Source organism: Coregonus lavaretus (assembly GCF_964263955.1).
Source record: "Coregonus lavaretus genome assembly, chromosome: 12".
Lineage (NCBI taxonomy): Eukaryota > Metazoa > Chordata > Actinopteri > Salmoniformes > Salmonidae > Coregonus > Coregonus lavaretus.
The window spans coordinates 23,479,446-23,498,964 of NC_139999.1; the positions used below are offsets into that span (position 1 = coordinate 23,479,446).

The 19,519-nt window shown below is 42.0% G+C and overlaps 1 protein-coding gene across 1 annotated transcript in view; it reads left to right on the top strand.

Annotated features, from left to right (window-relative positions):
* The window catches only part of cadpsa (Ca2+-dependent activator protein for secretion a), a gene marked incomplete at both ends in the record, with an annotated part of 176,643 nt that extends 168,657 nt beyond the window's left edge, over positions 1-7,986 (top strand). Inside the window, 2 exons of the mRNA XM_084173711.1 lie at positions 6,925-7,029; positions 7,813-7,986. Of these exons, the coding sequence (XP_084029837.1) occupies positions 6,925-7,029; positions 7,813-7,986 (279 nt within the window). The remainder of the gene's footprint in view (positions 1-6,924; positions 7,030-7,812) is intronic.
* Between the last annotated feature and the right edge of the window lie 11,533 nt (positions 7,987-19,519).

The following is a 19,519-nucleotide window of genomic DNA, read 5'->3' on the forward strand; positions in this document are numbered from 1 at the left end:
TACCCAAGAAGACTTGAGGCTGTAATCGCTGCCAAAGGAGCTTCAACAAATTACTGAGTAAAGGGTCTGAATACTTATGTAAATGTAATATTTACGTTTTTTATTTTGTATACATTTGCAAAACATTCTTAAAACCTGTTTTTGCTTTGTCATTATGGTGTAGTGTGTGTAGATTGAAAACAAAAATAATTTAATCAATTTTAGAATAAGGCTGTAACGTAACAAAATGTGGAAAAAGTCAAGGGGTCTGAATACTTTCCGAATGCGCTGTATACTTTATAAATACTTTATAAATGTTTTGAATGACTAGTGTAATTTCTCACAAAAAAATTGACATGCCATTGGTAGACAATCCAGCAGCACCTGATGCTATTTAAAGTCTCAAAATAGCCCCTAGAAGATATCAATGGTTAAACAATAAGCTCACAATACAGGATGCTTAAGAAAATATATTGAACATTTGATTCCAAAACAGTCACACTGTTGTAATAGTGTGATGTGTAACTTCATGAAACGCTTATGTTAGCGGACTAAGTGTGATGTGTATAATTGTGATGTAATAATAATAATAATATGCCATTTAGCTGACACTTTTATCCAAAGCGACTTTTTTGTGTATGGGGTGATCCCGGGGATTGAACCCACTACCTTAGTGTTACAAGCGCCGTTCTCTACCAGCTGAGCTGTAACTTCACATCACACTTATACAAATCACACTTAGTCCGAAAATGCTAACATAAGCGTTTCATGGCAGTGACTTTTCTACCAAAACCAGTTAACCCAGAACTATTAAACTATTTAACATTTGAATTCTTGTTAGAAAATGGGAGTTCCGGTTTGCAATCTCCATGAAAAATGGTAACTTTCAGCCAAAAAAGCATTATATTAAACATCTTATGAATGGAGTAATGAATAATAAATTATGAATAAACTATTTACTAATCCATTAAAAATGCTATATTACGTGGATGTGATGAGTGTGTTTAGAAGGAGTCAGGCGCAGGAGGGTAAATCACCAAATACAGAGTTTATTCCGCCGTACACAGTTGCGCTGGATAGCGACAACAAAATACAAGCACAGGGGAACAATCTACCCCGGCAATACAAGGTACAGGTAGCTCCAACAAAATACAGGCACAGGGGAATAATCTATCTCGACAATACAAGGTACGAGTAGCTCCACCGAGCTACACTCAACTCACATAAAACAATCACCCACAAGGACAAGGGGGCAGAGGGAACACTTATACACAGACTAATGAGGGGATAAGAACCAGGTGTGTGTAATTGACAAGACAAGACAAATGGAATGATGAGATATGGAGCGGCAGTGGCTAGTAAGCCGGTGATGATGAACGCCGAAGCCTGCCCGAACAAGGAGGGGAGGCAGCCTCGGCGGAAGTCGTGACAGGGGAGTTCTTATAAAGTGCTACCCATGTTTTTGTTACTGTTGTTGTTGTTCACCATCCAGTGTTTCTTTTGGAGATTTAGTTTTTTCACTTTTACAAATGAAATACTGCGTTGGCCCTATTGAACACTATACTGTATTCATGACATGCTATATTGTATTCATTTAAATGTTTTGTTTTTAGTGCTGTTGATCTTTATCAATTGGATTAACTTCATATCAAATTACATCAACAAAAAGAGAAGCAAACATGTTTGCTATTAAAACAAAAGCGTCATTGTCACAAATATGGTTGAATAAATGTGTTTATGGCTTAGGAGGATGAGGACGTGACATAACATAACACAGGCCATTCTTAAGAGATATATTTTTTAATATTATATGTAATAATATCTGCCATTTAGAAGCCGTTTTTCTTCAAAGTGACTTACAGTAGTGTGTGCATACATTTTCATATTGATGGTCCCAGTGGGAATTGAACCTGCAATATTGACGTTGCAAGCGCCATGCTCTACCAACTAAGCCACAGAGGACCACAATGATGTGTTTTTTCCATGTAAACCCATGATACATCTTAATATAAACGCAATACTGAGTCAATGTCCTCTTACTGTTTTTCATGCCAGTTACTAATCTCTTTAAATTGATATAAACCAATAGTGAGAAGAGGCTCTGGAATGGATGATGAATCTGGACGATAGTAGGGTAGAATAAAAAAAGACTAAGGATAACAAACAGGTAGTATATTGATTCACTGTGACTGTTGAAAACATGTCAAAAGGTTTCGCTTCCTTTTCATGAAGCCTGTAAGCAGCTTAGACTCTTTATAATTACTGAGGGAGCATTTTGTTTCCCCCATCCATCCATCTACCCTCACTGTGATCTCAGACTCTGGCATAAATCCCTTCTGACCTACCCCAGAGGGCCAGAGGTCCATGTCAGTGGTCAAAACCAAATGAGGACAGGAATGGATGAATAACATAAGACGAGGGAAATGGAACTTAAATAGAGCTGTCTTTTATGTTGAGTGGGACAAGTCCCACTGTTCGGTGAAGGGGGGTGATCAGGTCGGTTGATCACACATACATACACAATTTTTCTCTCTCTCTCTCTCTCTCTCTCTCTCTCTCTCTCTCTCTCTCTCTCTCTCTCTCTCTCTCTCTCTCTCTCTCTCTCTCTCTCTCTCTCTCTCTCTCTCTCTCTCTCTCTCTCTCTCTCTCTCTTTCTCTTTCTCTTTCTCTCTATTTATCTAAAGGGAGGTATGGTGGCATTTGTTTGATTAACTTGTCTGACAAAAGTGACAGCTGCTTGCGGGTGCATGTGGATAAGAGGCTCGGTGCGGGTCCCTCTTTGTACATCTGTCAGCGGAGAGGCAGGGGAAAAGGGTGAAAAGAGGCAAATTGGTCCCAAAAGATAGGCCATTCACCTTCTGCACCCCCTCTCCGCCCCCCCGTCCCTCCTTCCCATTCAGGTGCTCGGCGGGATCCTCAAGTGCTTGCTGGCTTATTCCATTTCGCTCCCCCTATAGAGTCTGAAGCCCACAAGTGTTTTACCCGTCATTCTGAGCCCTTCAATCCGCCTCTAAGCGGCCTTTTGTGAGGAGAATGGCTCACTTTGCTCAGACCTTGGCTCTGTTTTTTTCTCCACTGAGCTTTTCTGTCCTTTATTGTGTGTTTACTCAATGACGCTGCGTAGTCCATAATTCCAACCGTTTCGTTCTTCACAACAAGTTCTTTCTCTCTTTTTTTAACCATGTTTTTGTAAAGTACTCTCTTATTTGGTCACTGTAATCAGTTCAACTGACACTCACTAGTGTAATGTGACTGGTGTTTTTGTAAGAGACTCGGATTTCAACCGAAAACTGTTCAGAAACGATTGAGTCCCTCTCGCTTGCTTTCCTTTGATATAAACATTTATGTCAGTCTTGTGTTAGATATGCAAAGAACATTTATTGTTAGTCTGATTTATTTCAAATTTATTTTAAAGAAAGACTGATTATCTTAGCGATCTAGTAGTGGTTGGGCACACACAGAGGATTTTTGTTCCACTTAAGGTTGCGCTGAAGCGAATGAATTGTTGGCTGGGCTCTCCTTTGTAGAGGCGGCACAATCAGAACAGTTTGAAGCCCATAAGCTTGCTGAGCCTGAAACTTTATTTCAATTCTGCCATTCAGAGCACTGCGCTCCCCTATGTTTAGAGAAGTAGAAAGGAGAGCGGTTAGAGCGGAGCGCAGGGCGCTGGCAGGATCTGAGGGCTACAGCAGCAGCGGTGCTCTCCCAGCGTGGAGGGACATGGTTAGGGCCGTCAGCTTCCTGTGAAAGGACTGACTACCCCTGGGGTCAGCTTAGCCCTAATGGGGGGGGCAGTGGGGGGACGGGGGGACAGGCCGGACGGACGGGGGGGGGGGGGGCCTTGGGGGTCACCGGTGTGAGTTACTATGGTAATTGAGTTCCGTCATCAATGGGCCTCCTCTCATGAGCTATAAAGCAGACAATAACAGGCAAGCAGCAGCGGTGAAAAGCAAGCAGGTAGGATTACTCTGCCCCTTTGTCGTAAGTGCATAATGTCTTGTAGTCAGATTTAAAGACTTCTCAACCCCCGGGTCCTCCCCTCAGCCGCCCGCTGGGGGGCCTAATTTAGCGGCCCTGGCTGCCAGCTCTCTCTGGGCCAGGAGACCAGTGTGGACAGCTCTTTTTAACCACTAACAAAGCCCTGTACTAGACATCCTGGCCAGGACTGCTGGAGAAAGGTTGTGCCTTCGATCGGCCCTACCACTCTTAAATAGATTTTTTAAGAATGTTTGGTTTTCATTTTAAGGAGCTTGGAGAGCGGAGGCGTACTTGTGTGAATGCACACGCGTGCGTGTGTGTGTGTGTATGTGTGTGTGTGTATGTGTGAGTGAGAGGAAAAAGGAAAAGTAGTGGTGCATTGTCTCTCTGAAACACAGCGACCTCCCCTCTCCTTTAGAACTAAGCCTGTCACTTTGCATTAGCATCGTCGTGGCAACAATCATCATTCCATGCCTCCCGCTAATTGCAGACACAGCTGGGTCCCAGCAGGACACCTACTACACACCCCAGCCTCGCACCAACCAGGCCCAATCTGTGGAGCACTGACACACACACACACACATACAGTACACTCACTCCTAGTACAAGGTCCCAGCCCGTTCAGGCCAGAGCCAATCTGGTATGTAGCACTGACACATACACAATCACATGCACACACACCCACACACACAAAGGCACACACACACACATTACCACCAGCAAGGGCAGAAAGAGGCAGAGTCGCAGGTTGCTTGTAATCCCCCTGTACCCCCCATGGAGGGCCCTGCCTCTCCTCAAGCATTCCTGCTTTTTTGTGATTTTTGGGGGCCCAGCACAAAGGCCTAAGCCGACCCCTTACCAGTCCTCTGTCCCAGCCTCGCAAAGGAGGGGTGAGGACCCATGAGGTGTGTGAAATGAAGGGAGTGTGTGTGTATATGCATGTGTGTATGCGCACGAATGTGAATGTGTGTTCATGTGTGTGTATTTGTGGGACGGGTGTATGTGTGTATGCATTGGGATACGAGGGGAGGGGTGTGCAGATTTGCACTGAATTCTGTTGGTTGCCCCCCTGCCAGGTGTTATGGCTTCCTGTAACATGTCAGATATGAGTGTGAACCCCAGGTTCAAGGCCGGGTGTTGTGTGTGTGTGTGGTGGTGAAGGGGCGTGGGGAGGAGGTTGGTGTTGCAGGGGGCAGGAGGTCTCACTGCCTCCCAGCTCGTCACGCCAAGGGGGATGGGACCTGCAGATATTCATGTATGTATGTGTGTGATGAAGCAGTGGAACCCTACCCGTAGGCACATGAACACACACACACACAAAGACGCACAACCCCCCAAAACCTCCATTATCCAATCCCTAATGTCAGAACTCGTTAGAATGTCACAATGTCACAGATTTGATCCCTGTTGGGTTTTGACATTATATATTCAGAGCCATATTACGTGTTTTGGCTGTCAGCTATTGCTAGACTCCCTGCTGATCCCAATCGAGCCTAAAAAGAGTGAGTGCCTGGGTGTGTTCTACTGCTCTGAGAGATTTGTTAGGGTTTGTTAGTCTGTTCAGAGTGGAACAAAGCGAGAGTGCCATCACTGTTCATTTCACAAGCCTGGCATCAGAGTCCGTCTGTCTCCAAGTTTCCCTTGAGTACACACACAAACATATATATCCCACTACTCCTCATTGCTGCTTCTCTGGAGAATGTGGTCAACTCAAGAGAAACCTCTTAGAAGCTTCTGTTTGATGTGAAATGTCATATTTGATAGTAAATGACCAGTGTTTTCTAGAAGATGACTGAAGGTTATTATCAGAACTGAGGCTGGGAAAGAGAATGTGAGAGGAGAGAGAAATAATGGGTTAAAGTAATAATGGGTGAGGGGAGTGATGAAACGTGGAAAGAAATAACCCTATTCAGAGGTTATGAAAGTGAGTGAGAGATTTAAGCAAAGAGAAAGAGAGGAGAGCATGTGGAGGCTAGCAGGGAGAGATGGAAAACAGATAGAGGGAAAAGATGAGCTTGAGGGAGAGAGCGGGAGAGAGAGAGCAGTCACTCCAGGCCTGGCCTCTAGACGGGGGGTCGTTCTTGGGCCAAGATCACAGCCCTGCTGCCATGGCGATACCTTCACAGGCACAGAGCGGCAGAGAAGAAGCTGCCACAGTGATACGCTCGCAGCAGGCCACCACAGTGATTCAGGCCTTTATATTGTACTTACTTAGCCCAGCACAACTCCAGAGAGTAGCTACATCGTCACCTTGTGGAGCAGGAACTGATAATGTGTATACTGTTGTCATTACTGGGGTATATTCACTTGAAACATTAAGTAGCTACTGATACCTACTTTATATCGAGCTCCCTGATAGAACATTTTCCTTGTGGCCTGAAAATGTTTTCTCATATTTCTTGAGTCTTTTTTGTACATGTGTAAAAAGGACAGTGCAGAAGGCCTCTCATTGACAGAGTGAGTTTCAGCAACACAAACTCGGACTCACCCCAGATATGTCCCCCTCCTCCTCACTTCTCTCTGCCTCTGACAGTTGAGCACTAGTCCACTCTGATTAGCATCAGCCTGCCCTGATCATTACCAATCAATTAGACTTCAAACAGGACTCAGCCCACAGATAAACATCTGGAGCCTCTCGGCTAGCTGCTCCGACTAGCTGCTGCTCCGGTTATAGAAGAGGTGCTTCCAGTTTACTCTCCCCTCAGCTGAGAGAGGGAGACAGCGAGAGGGAGTCAGTCAGAGGGGAATGAGTGAGTGAAAGAGACTGAGAGAGGGAGTTGTTGAGATGGAGAGAGGGGGATAGAGACAAGAGAGGAGAAAAACAGAGAGCCTGAAGGAGTGAGCGTGTAAATTCCGATGAAATGCTGGTTCTGCTCTTTTTCTATATTCTGGTTGTCTGTGTGTGCACATGTGTGTTTGTGTGTGTGAGTGTGTTTTGCTGGAGAATGCTGTGTTTGTGTGTTGCAGCAATGGTACACCAGCACCATGAACCTCCTGGGTACGTGGCTAACTGACCGAATGGACCTGCAGCTCCATGTCTACCAGCTCAAGATCCTAATCAGAGTAGCCAAGGTAAGACAGGCTCAGCCATCAGGTCTCTACCAGGGCCTCCCAAACCAATTGGTAATTCATTCAAAGTAATGTATCAAATTTCACAATCAAGTAGTGTAGAAATCCAACATTTCTCGTCTTAATCTGTGACCGTTATTAAATGAGTTGTGACCTACCTTCTCTTAGGTTGATAGAAAGCCTAGTACTGACAACCATTGGTTCTTCGCCCTGTTAATATTTCAGTGTGATTTTGGTGCAGTGTGAGCAGTAACAAGTCCTACCAGCATAACGTCACGTCACACATTTATTTATGTTCTCTGAGAGACTGTCTCCCTATACGTGCAGTAGTGACTGGTGAGGGCTGATAAGTACATGCATGCATGGGATCTGGCCTGACATGCAACATATAGTTTTTAGTGCCTTGTGTATTGATGATTTAGTACATGTGTCTTTGGGGAAAATGCTACACATGGGTAATTTGCTAAAGGTATCAAATATTGTGAACAATTAAGTGTCCTCTTTTCATTGTGTCCACTGCATTTTTACTGATATGAAAACACAGGTTAGGTGAACGCATTGTGACGCCTGTTTGCTGTCACCTGTCTAATTCTTTAATGATTCAGACGGAGGAAAGGAGATGAGGAAAGGTGGCCACTCTAGACAATCGAGATGTACCCAAACATTGCAGTGCATTCCTGACTTCATGTCCTCTCTTGCCTTAGCAGCTGATGGAGAATGCTTCCTCTGTGTGCTAGTCCCAACCCTGACCAGTGTTTTTATTCTCTTGGGGGGTTGTTCTTCCAGAAAAAGTACCGTGACTTCCGGCTGCAGGGCGTCCTGGACTCCACGCTGAACAGTAAGATGTATGACACGGTGCGGAACAGACTGACCCTGGAGGAGGCCACGGCGTCGGTGAGGGAAGGAGGGATGACGGGCATATCCATGAAGGACAGTGATGAAGATGACGATGATGTCTAGATCAACATCACGGGATGGAGGAGCTGTTCGCATCCGTCTTAACCTGTGAATCAATGCATGTACCTACCAACTGTGTTATTTTTCTCTGTCAGATGAAAATACCCACAAAGGAACGACAATACAAATTAATAACTGAATACAGAAATTATAATGATATTAGTCATTATAATTATGAAATATATACATATATATATTTAAGTGTTTAACTAAAATGTAGGTGTTTTACGAAAAAAGTTAGCGGAGATTTCTGGCTCATTCACCTAAATTCACTCCTGAATGTTCCTAAGCAATATGGAGAACCATGTGTATGCGATGTTGAGTACAATGATTAGGGGTAATGCGTGGTGTGTCCATGTTGAATGCAAACCTGTTAAGGCACTTTGTTAACGTACTGTGAAAACAGTAATGGTACATCATGGTGAGGAGGAGAGTAGGACCTCCTATTGTTCTCATTCTTCTCAGAGCGAATGTCTACTGCCTAAAGGGAACCTAACCACAGTCAGACAGACAACCTGTATCTAGGTTACAATACATTATAAAACGTATAGTTGAAGTCGGAAGTTTACATACACCTTAGCCAAATACATTTAAACTCAGTTTTTCACAATTCCTGACATTTAATCCTAGTAAAAATTCCCTGTCTTAGGTCAGTTAGGATCACCACTTTATTTTAAGAATGTGAAATGTCAGAATAATAGTAGAGAGAATGATTTATTTCAGCTTTTATTTATTTCATCACATTCCCAGTGGGTCAGAAGTTTACATACACTCAATTAGTATTTGGTAGCATTGCCTTTAAATTGTTTAACTTGGGTCAAACGTTTCAGGTAGCCTTCCACAAGCTTCCCACAATAAGTTGGGTGAATTTTGGCCCATTCCTCCTGACAGAGCTGGTGTAACTGAGTCAGGTTTGTAGGCCTCCTTGCTCGCACATGCTTTTTCAGTTCTGCCCACAAATGTTCTATAGGATTGAGGTCAGGGCTTTGTGATGACCACTCCAATACCTTGACATTGTTGTCCTTAAGCCATTGTCCATTTGGAAGACCCATTTGCGACCAAGCTTTAACTTCCTGACTGATGTCTTGAGATGTTGCTTCAATATATCCATATAATTTTCCTTCCTCATGATGCCATCTATTTTGTGAAGTGCACCAGTCCCTCCTGCAGCAAAGCACCCCCACAGCATGATGCTGCCACCCCCTGTGCTTCACGGTTGGGATGGTGTTCTTCGGCTTGCAAGCACCCCTTTTTTCCTCCAAACATAACGATGGTCATTATGGCCAAACAGTTCTATTTTTGTTTCATCAGACCAGAGGATATTTCTCCCAAAAGTATGATCTTTGTCCCCATGTGCAGTTGCAAACCGTAGTCTGGCTTTTTTATGGCAGTTTTGGAGCAGTGGCTTCTTCCTTGCTGAGCGGCCTTTCAGGTTATGTCGATATAGGACTCATTTTACTGTGGATATAGATACTTTTGTACCTGTTTCCTCCAGAATCTTCACAAGGTCCTTTGCTGTTGTTCTGTGATTGATTTGCACTTTTCACACCAAAGTACGTTCATCTCTAGGAGACAGAACGTGTATCCTTCCTGAGCGGTATGACGGTTGCGTGGTCCCATGGTGTTTATACTTGCGTACTATTGTTTGTACAGATGAACGTGGTACCTTCAGGCGTTTGGAAATTGCTCCCAAGGATGAACCAGGTTCTGGAGGTCTACAATTTTCTTTCTGAGGTCTTGGCTGATTTCTTTTGATTTTCCCATGATGTCAAGCAAAGAGGCACTGAGTCTGAAGGTAGGCCTTGAAATACATCCACAGGTACACATCCAATTGACTCAAATTATGTCAATTAGCCTTTCAGAAGCTTCTAAAGCCATGACATCATTTTCTGGAATTTTCCAAGCTGTTTAAAGGCACAGTCAACTTAGTGTATGTAAACTTCTGACCCACTGGAATTGTGATACAGTGAATTATAAGTTAAATAATCTGTCTGTTAACAATTGTTGGAAGAATTACTTGTGTCATGCACAAAGTAGATTTCCTAACCGACTTGCCAAAACTATAGTTGGTTAACAAGAAATTTGTGGAGTGGTTTTAATGACTCCAACCTAAGTGTATGTAAACTTCCGACTTCAACTGTAGCTATCCATCCTCTCTCCTCTCTTAACAACATCAATGTAGAATTTACTCTGTCGACTGAATTCAATACTACTACAAAAATGTTCCCTCACTGGCAAAACATTTAACCCCCTTTTTAAATAATGAGTTTTTTGTAGTTTTTTATGCAATATTTTCATTGTTTCGTTGTTATATCTTGTTGATGTATTTATTGATCATTTTATGTTTTTAAAAACGTTAAAATATATATTTATGTTATTTTAGTTACAGTGAGCTCCAAAAGTATTGGGACAGTGACAAATGTTTTGTTGTTTTGGCTCTGTACTCCAGCACTTTGGATTTGAAATTATACAATGACTGTGAGGTTAAAGTGCAGACTGTCAGCTTTAAATTTAGGGTATTTTCATCCATATCAGGTTTACCGTTTAGAAATTACAGCACTTTTTGTACATAGTCCCCCCATTTTAGGGGACCAAAAGTATTGGGACAAATTCATTTATATGTGTATTAAAGTAGTACAAAGTTAAGTATTTGGTCCCATATTCATAGTACGCAATGACTATATCAAACTTGTGACTACAAATTTGTTGGATACATTTGCTGTTGGTTTTGGTTGTATTTCAGATAATTTTGTGCCCAATAGAAATGAATGGTAAATAATTTATTGTGTCATTTTGGAGTCACTTTTATTGTAAATAAGAATAGAATATGTTTCTAAACACTTCTACATTAATGTGGATGCTGCCATGATTACGGATAATCCTGAATGAATCGTGAATAATGATGAGTGAGAAAGCTAGACACACAAATATAATACCCCCAAGACATGCTATCCTCGCAACATTTGAATAACAGGGGAGGTTAGCATTTTTGAGGGGTATGATATTTGTGTGTAACTTTCTCACTCATCATTGTTCACGATTCATTCAGGATTATCTGTAATCATGGTAGCATCCACATTAATGTAGAAGTGTTTAGAAACATATTATATTCTTATTTACAAGTCATTGTATTATTTCAAATCCAAAGTGCTGGAGTGCAGAGCCAAAACAACAACACATTTGTTACTGTCCCAATACTTTTGGAGCTCACAATATAATAGCAGTTAGCACAAAAATATTTAATCACAAAGGGAAAAGAGACTTTCTTCTGTGTCCCCTATACTTCAGCCATTCCAGGAGATGATGTGTTTCCACACTTTTATATCTGGATTGTGAGAGATGATGTCTGCCAGTCTTTTCGAATGCCGCTGATGCTGTTTTCTATATACACACACTGTACATTGCAGTTACTGTATGTCCCAGGTATCCTCTCAAAAAGTGTTTTTGTTCTCTGTGTAAAGTTACTGGTGGAGTCATCATGCTTCTGCCTTATGGGAGGCTACAGAACTGGTAGCCTGGTCCGAGATCTGTTTGTGCTTTTGCCTTCTCCATTGTCATTGTCAAACCAATTTCCCAAGCAGTTGGCAAGAGAGCAGAAACAGACTGGCACCCAGGCTACAGAACTGGGGCCAACAAAATAAAAATAAAAATATCTGTACAAACATACTGCTTTTTAATTAGTCTTTGTTGTTATTGTTGTTATCTTGTGAAGTCCTGGAAATTGAAGTGACACTTCAATAGTAACATTATTTCTAGGAAATGTAACTAATCTGCTCTTACAAATTAGTGTAAAGAGTTACGTTGTGATTAACTTTTTTAAGAAAAACATATTCAAACTGATGAGGTTAACGGATTCCCTGAACCTGAATGCACAATACATATTAAAAAAACCTGCCCTTTTAACCCCTCGTCGCCCCCCTCCTGTCACAGTGATGTCCTAAAAAAAGAGTCTGAGATTAATGTGTTGGATTAAAGCATCACTCATCTTCAGAGTTTATATTACAGCCCAGAAGAAGATTGAAAGAATGGCCAAAGATGATATGCACTTTACCAGATCTCCTCCACCAGATTAAAATGATTCTGCAAAAAAAAAGTAATCAGGGCCAAGATGACAGATATCAGTAAAGTCAAGGGGATTACATTTAATAAAGCCACAAATTAAAAGAAGATATATATTTTTAATTATTTCATAGAAGAAGGCGAACAACAAATCCTTCTTAAAAGAATTGAGAAAAACAAGATTTAGCCCCAGTGTTGTGGGAATGAGGTGATTCAAAACAAAAAACAAGCAAATCATGTGTCTTACTCGAGAACAAGGCTATGGTCTAGTTGAAGTGTGACAACATATTTTGTCATTGCAGGGAATTTACAGTAGAAATGCATTGTACTGTAATATTTACATTTCATAACACATTTGTATAGCTGCTATACAAGGGCGGACTTAGTGAGTTGGAGGCCCCAGAAATAGGCCAGTCTGAGATACAAACTGCAATCAAAATATGTCAAATGACTTGAATATGGGAAAGGTGTATTATCAGGGAAGATCATCAGGTAATAATTGTGTGTGTAGAAAAAAATAGATATTTTCTAATGTGTCCTGCGCAGCTTGTGAGCGTCGTAGGGGGGAAAAGAAGACATGTACGTGTTCCTTGGAGTCTTTTGCATGATCAAAATGTAAAGGTTATTTCCGATTGAGCAGACCAGTGGCGACCCGTCATTCAGGGCAGGTTGGGCAGAGTCTGTTTTGAGCCCCACCTGTTTTGCATGTTATTTTGGCATTAATACGTGTCACATATCAGTTTGCAAACAATGTAAAACAAAATATCATTGAGTTAATAAACCCGCATACAAACATGGTCTCTTTTTTGCTTTCTTGAGTAACGGCTCGTGTACATTACTACGTGGTAAATTGCCGCGTGCCTCTCCGGCCTCCCAGAGTGGCTCGCTTGTGGGTGTGTCGGCAGCATATAGCAGCACGTTCGATTGTGCGTCAAGAATTCAGCATAGCAAGTTTGTATGAAGGTCTGGTTATTAAATGGGTAAATAGTTTAATCCATTCTCCATTTCATGAATTTGTTCACAGGTAAATAGTAACATGCTCTAAACCGCTCTGGTGACAAACAAACTTTGCTACCCTGTTTCCAATCGTCCACATGGCTGGGAGAACCTATTCAAGTAAGTAAATACATTTAGAAAAGGTTAAAAAAACGATGTATTACTAGCTAATCTGCTACAGTGCAAGCTAACTAAAATTAGCTGCTAACGTAGCTAGCTAGCTATCTATCTAGCCAACTTTACATACTGTATCGCTAGCTAGCGAAGTTAATTAAACATAACCAGCTACCTAACTTCATATTAGCTAGCTATCTTGATTTATTTATCATTGTTAAAAACAAACTCCAAATGCATGTGTAGGTAGCTAGCTAACAGCCATGGAGGAGGATAAAAGGATAGCAGCTCCAACTGTCAAAGTGAGAGAGTAGGCTATTCTGGGTAGGGCAGGTACTTTTGTGTAGTTCCAGTCCCTAGAAGTGAGGACAGAGATAATAGTAACATAATATTCAGTTCTGCCTAATTTGAGCATTATGACGTCTGTTTCTTGTGATGTTTTCTGTCCTCAGATACAGAGAGCTGTGAAAGCATGTCTGCAGATGAAGAGGTCCCAATGAAGAGTAGTGGTTCTCAGTCCTGGTCCTGGGGATTCAAAGGGGTGAACATTTTTATTTTTGCCTTAGCACAGCTGATTCAAATGATCAACTCATCGTCAAGCTTCAAGGGGTATTTATGTGTTCATTTGAGATGCTATCCTTGATATGATCCTGGTGTTGTCACAAGCTACACATGCATCTATCTATCTATCCATTGTTATCATGATTTGTTATAAGAGATATTATACTTTAGTAATCCACAATGACCTGGTGATGTGAAAGTCTAATAATGACATTATCTTCTATATTCCTACAGATACCTTGCAACTGGAGATTCCTTCAAAACAATTTCCTACAATTACCGTGTAGGGCACTGCACGGTTGGGTGACCAGGGCTATCTGGGACTGCCTCCTGGGGGAATTCAGGCTTGTGAAGGCTACTTGTGTCCTGCATAACTTCATGAGCATGGACACGAGGACCAGGAGGGGATCTGCAGCTCGCCACCGTGTACCAGAGGAGAGGTCTGCTGCTCTGCAGGATGTTTCAAGGATGAGGGCCAACAACGCAGCACAGGAGGCAATCCCTGTGCGGGAGATCTTCACCTCCTACTTCTTCAAAGAGAGTGCTGTTCCCTGGCAACACCATAGACTACACTATGCACAACCAAATGTTCTTTTAAGAGCCATCCACATTGCAATAAGAGTATTCTTCCATTTACTTAGCTATGTCAACTGCAGTTATTCAATTCCCAGTTTCTCTCCCTTTGATTTCTACTTCTCAGGTGAGGGTGCTGTTCAGGTAAGGGTGATGTCTGTACAAAAACCAAACAGGCTCTTTTAAGAGTCACCCATATTGAAAACATTTAGAACAATTAGACACCCTATAACCCACACCTACAACCTCGTGTATGAATCTGATTGATGGATTGTGTTGTGCAGTAAGCAGGCTCAGGTGTATAACTGTGGCTCCTTCCACCTTCAAAGAACAGGCAAGAGGACCAACCATGGAGAATAGTAAGACACTTCATTATTTCTATTTATATACCTACGCTATATTGTTTGTCTCTGCATGTTTTTCAGTATAAAGTACTCTGCAGCCACTTAGTGTAGACACCAGGTGAGGCCACACAGACAGATTCCTGTTGAATAGTGTCTCTTTAACTACCCTATTTTCTCAATAACAGTCTCTCTCCTTCACTTCATCCCTCTCCCCCCTTCTCCCTAAATCCTCTAGGTTATATCAGCTGTGTCTGTGAACCCCTCCCGCATCTGAACTGGCTACATAGAGGGCACAGCATGATCAAAGGTGAGAGGTCACTTGGTCTGGTCAACAGGAAGTATTATTAAAGAGATGCTTTACATTGAAATACAGATAGAGATGTAGTAGTCCCAGAGTTAATGATCCAAGGTCAGTTTTGCATTTCACCTCCTGATGATTATGATGACTGACAGTGTTGGCATGATTAAGCCTTGTGTTTTTTTTATTCTGTCACTCTCTCCATCCGTCTCTCAACTGTAGTTACAGTGAGGGGGAAAAAGTATTTGATCCCCTGCTGATTTTGTACATTTTCCCACTGACAAAGACATGATCAGTCTATAATTTTAATGGTAGGTTTATTTGAACAGTGAGAGACAGAATAACAACAACAAAATCCAGAAAAACGCTTGTTTAAAATTGATTTGCATTTTAATGAGGGAAATAGGTATTTGACCCCTCTGCAAAACATGACTTAGTACTTGGTGGCAAAACCCTTGTTGGCAATCACAGAGGTCAGACGTTTCTTGTAGTTGGCCACCAGGTTTGCACACATCTCAGGAGGGATTCTGTCCCACTCCTCTTTGCAGATCTGCTCCAAGTCATTAAGGTTTCGAGGCTGACGTTTGGCAACTCGAACCTTCAGCTCCCTCCACAGATTTTCTATGGGATTAAGGTCTGGAGACTGGTTAGGCCACTCCACGACCTTAATGTGCTTCTTCTTGAGCCACTCCTTTGTTGCCTTGGCTATGTGTTTTGGGTCATTGTCATGCTGGAATACCCATCCATTTTCAATGCCCTGGCTGAGGGAAGGAGGTTCTCACCCAAGATTTGACGGTACATGGCCCCGTCCATCGTCCCTTTGATGCGGTGAAGTTGTCCTGTCCCCTTAGCAGAAAAACACCCCCAAAGCATAAGGTTTCCACCTCCATGTTTGACGGTGGGGATGGTGTTCTTGGGGTCATAGGCAGCATTCCTCCTCCTCCAAACACGGCGATTTGAGTTGATGCCAAAGAGCTTGACTTTGGTCTCATCTGACCACAACACTTTCACCCTGTTCTCCTCTGAATCATTCAGATGTTCATTGGCAAACTTCAGACTAGCCTGTATATGTGCTTTGTTGAGCAGGGGGACCTTGCGGGCGCTGCAGGATTTCAGTCCTTCACGGCGTAGTGTGTTAACAATTGTTTTCTTGGTGACTATGGTCCCAGCTGCCTTGAGATCATTGACAAGATCCTCTCGTGTAGTTCTGGGCTGATTCCTCACCGTTCTCATGATCATTGCAACTCCACGAGGTGAGATCTTGCATGGAGCCCCAGTCCGAGGGAGATTGACAGTTATTTTGTGTTTCTTCCATTTGCGAATAATCACACCAACTGTTGTCACCTTCTCACCAAGCTGCTTGGCGATGGTCTTGTAGCCCATTCCAGCCTTGTGTAGGTCTACAATCTCGTCCATAACATCCTTGGAGAGCTATTTGGTCTTGGCCATGGTGGAGAGTTTGGAATCTGATTGATTGCTTCTGTGGACAGGTGTCTTTTATACAGGTAACAAACTGAGATTAGGAGCACTCCCTTTAAGAGTGTGCTCCTTATCTCAGCTCGTTACCTGTATAAAAGACACCTGGGAGCCAGAAATCTTTCTGATTGAGAGGGGGTCAAATACTTATTTCCCTCATTAAAATCCAAATCAATTTATAACATCTTTGACATGCGTTTTTCTAGATTATTTTTTTTGTTATTCTGTCTCTCACTGTTCAAATAGACCTACCATTAAAATTATAGACTGATCATTTCTTTGTCAGAGGGCAAACGTACAAAATCAGCAGGGGATCAAATACTTTTTTCCCTCACTGTATGTTTTGATGTGAGAGAGGATGCCAACCCCCAGTCCCGTCATCGCCACCTCACCCGCTCTTAAGATAACCAGATGTGCATTGAAGTACAGATTGAACTTGTATTTATAATATAATATTACAATTATAATATTTATAATGCATGTATTATGTATTTATAACACTTGGATAATGAACTTCTTTCAATAAAGAGTTTCACATTCCCTACTGGTTGAAATTAAGTCTCTCATTTGATGAAATGTTACACCTATCCTGTGTCCTCAGATCATTGCAGATGAAGGAAATTAGATATTAAGACGAACCTGTTTTAGAGTATTTACACGATGCATAGAAAGTGTAGTGTACTGCTTTTAAATTCTGTTTTCTGTATATATGAATTACAAATGAGCCTTTAACTAGTTAAATCATGTTTCTACTCCATTGCATAGTTACAATGTGTAACCATTGATGTCCCAGGACCAGAATTGGTAAACACTGCTGAAGTGTATAATTGTAATACGTACATGCAGACACAGCATCATTCAAAGACTGGAGATTGATACTCCTGGTATTGGATATGACTGAAAAAGAATGTCTCACAGACATTCATATCTGAACCGCACCTTTATTTGCCAAGGTAGAGTACATGATCAGTGAATAATTCAATGTACAGGCTACAATGTGGGGATCTCATGCTTGGTAATAACTACATGTATATACGACTTGCATCCTTGGCACAATAAAGTTATATTATATTCTACTCAATCCATAGGCTTCATTGATGCCATTCAGACTGTTTTGAAGTCAATATAACCGGCTATGATAGCTGAGGTTTATAGCTGGGTTCTGAACTAATATTTATACCAAACGTTTTAGGGTCCATACACAGATCGGCTACATAGCTAGCTACACATCCATACGCATACAGATATTTTTATCCTCCACTACACAATAAGCAAGAAAATAGTTAGCTAGCTGCATTGCATGGCAAATATCAGCAGGCAATCTTACAAAATTCTACATTCAATTTGCAGTAAATGCTTTAGCTAGCTATATTCTTTACATCTACTGTTTCCCAAGACGATAGACTGGTTTGCTGGTTTTCTTAGGAGTCCCTAAAACATTAAACAACACTAATTACAATTTCATACTCATGTCACAACGCCCATAAAGCTAGCTAGCTGGCTAATGTTAGCTAGTCAGCTAGCTTGCTAAATAGTGATTTTCATAAATTATCTTTATGACATAAAATATGCATAATCGTTTGTCTCTACATTAACTAACATATTCCTCTCAACTGTAATTTTTTTTGCATGATTCGTAATGACGTTATGATTACTTACATCTGCTTCCATCCTAGTATTTTTGTCAGCCATCTTTGCTGAAGAAAGTCTCCAGCGTTGGGCCCCATAGCGTCAAATTCGTCATAGGAACCACTCCATATGATTGGTCATCGCCCAGCGGTCGCCGCTGGGATTTACATAAAGTTGGGAAATGTTGAACTTTTTCACCGCCTCCCATGCCACGTTCGCGCCGCCCAACAGTCCCCTGCCCTTTCCGTTTCTCCTCGCTTTCCTTCCATTGAAAATTAATGGGAAGCGGTGTTTCACTGCGTGGCACCGCGTGCTAGTGTACACAGAGCTTTAGGCAGCTAAAAAATGCAGGTGTTTCAGCAGAGCTCAGTGCTTTCTGTGGTGGTGGGGCAGTCAGCGGAAAAAAACTGAGTGTAGGGGTTGGTGATGTTCTCTAGTTGCGCCATGATTGGCTCAGTGTTCTGTCACTCAACACAAAATCTACAGGGAGAGCTCGAAAATTCAAGCCCCTTGGGTGCTGCCATAAAGTTACATTAGAAGTGCCCATCCAAGAAGGCTCAAGGTTATTGGCCACAGATAAAATGATGTCAAACCACATTATATCTACCGTAGCTTTGATTGGACTGATCATGTCAACATCATACTTTCAAAATATTAGCTAGCAAGCTAGACAAGCAGTCATCATCATGAATCACGTCGACAATCTACAGGCAAATCCTTTTCAATCCTTGTCATATGAAGAGAAATTATAGATCAAATGTATCGGTGCTCATCGGCCATTGGACATAAACATTACACAACAAGTTGGATATAGTTGGGGATGGAAATCTCCGAGTTTTTGGTGGCCTTCCTAAGCCAGGATTCAGACACTGCTAGAACATCAGGGTTGGCGGAGTGTGCTAACGCAGTGAATAACTCAAACTTAGGGAGGAGGCTTCTGATGTTAACATGCAAGAGACTAAGGCTTTTATGTTTACAGAAGTCAACAAATGATAGCGCCTGGGGAGTAGGAGTGATACTGGGGGCTACAGGGCCTGGGTTAATCTCTACATCACCAGAGGAACAGAGGAGGAGTAGAATAAGGATACGGCTAAAGGCTTTAAGAACTGGTCTTCTAGTGTGTTGGGTACAGAGAATAAAAGGGGCAGATTTACGGGCGTTGTAGAATAGATTCAGGATATTATGTACAGACAAGGATATGGAAGGATATGAGTACAGTGGATGAAAGAGATAGCATCACTGGAGGCACCGATTCAGCTGGTCTCTGCGTGTGTGGGGGGTGGGACAAAGAAGCTATCTGAGTCAGGTTGAGCGGGACTGGGGGCTCTACAGTGAAATTGTATAATAAGAACTAACCGAAACAGCAATAGGCATTGCATATTGACATAGGAGAGAGGCATAAAGCAATCACAGGTGTTATTCGAGAGAGCTAAGACAACAACTGGTAATGGCGATGAAAGTTTGGGCTGAGGCTAAACAGATAAAC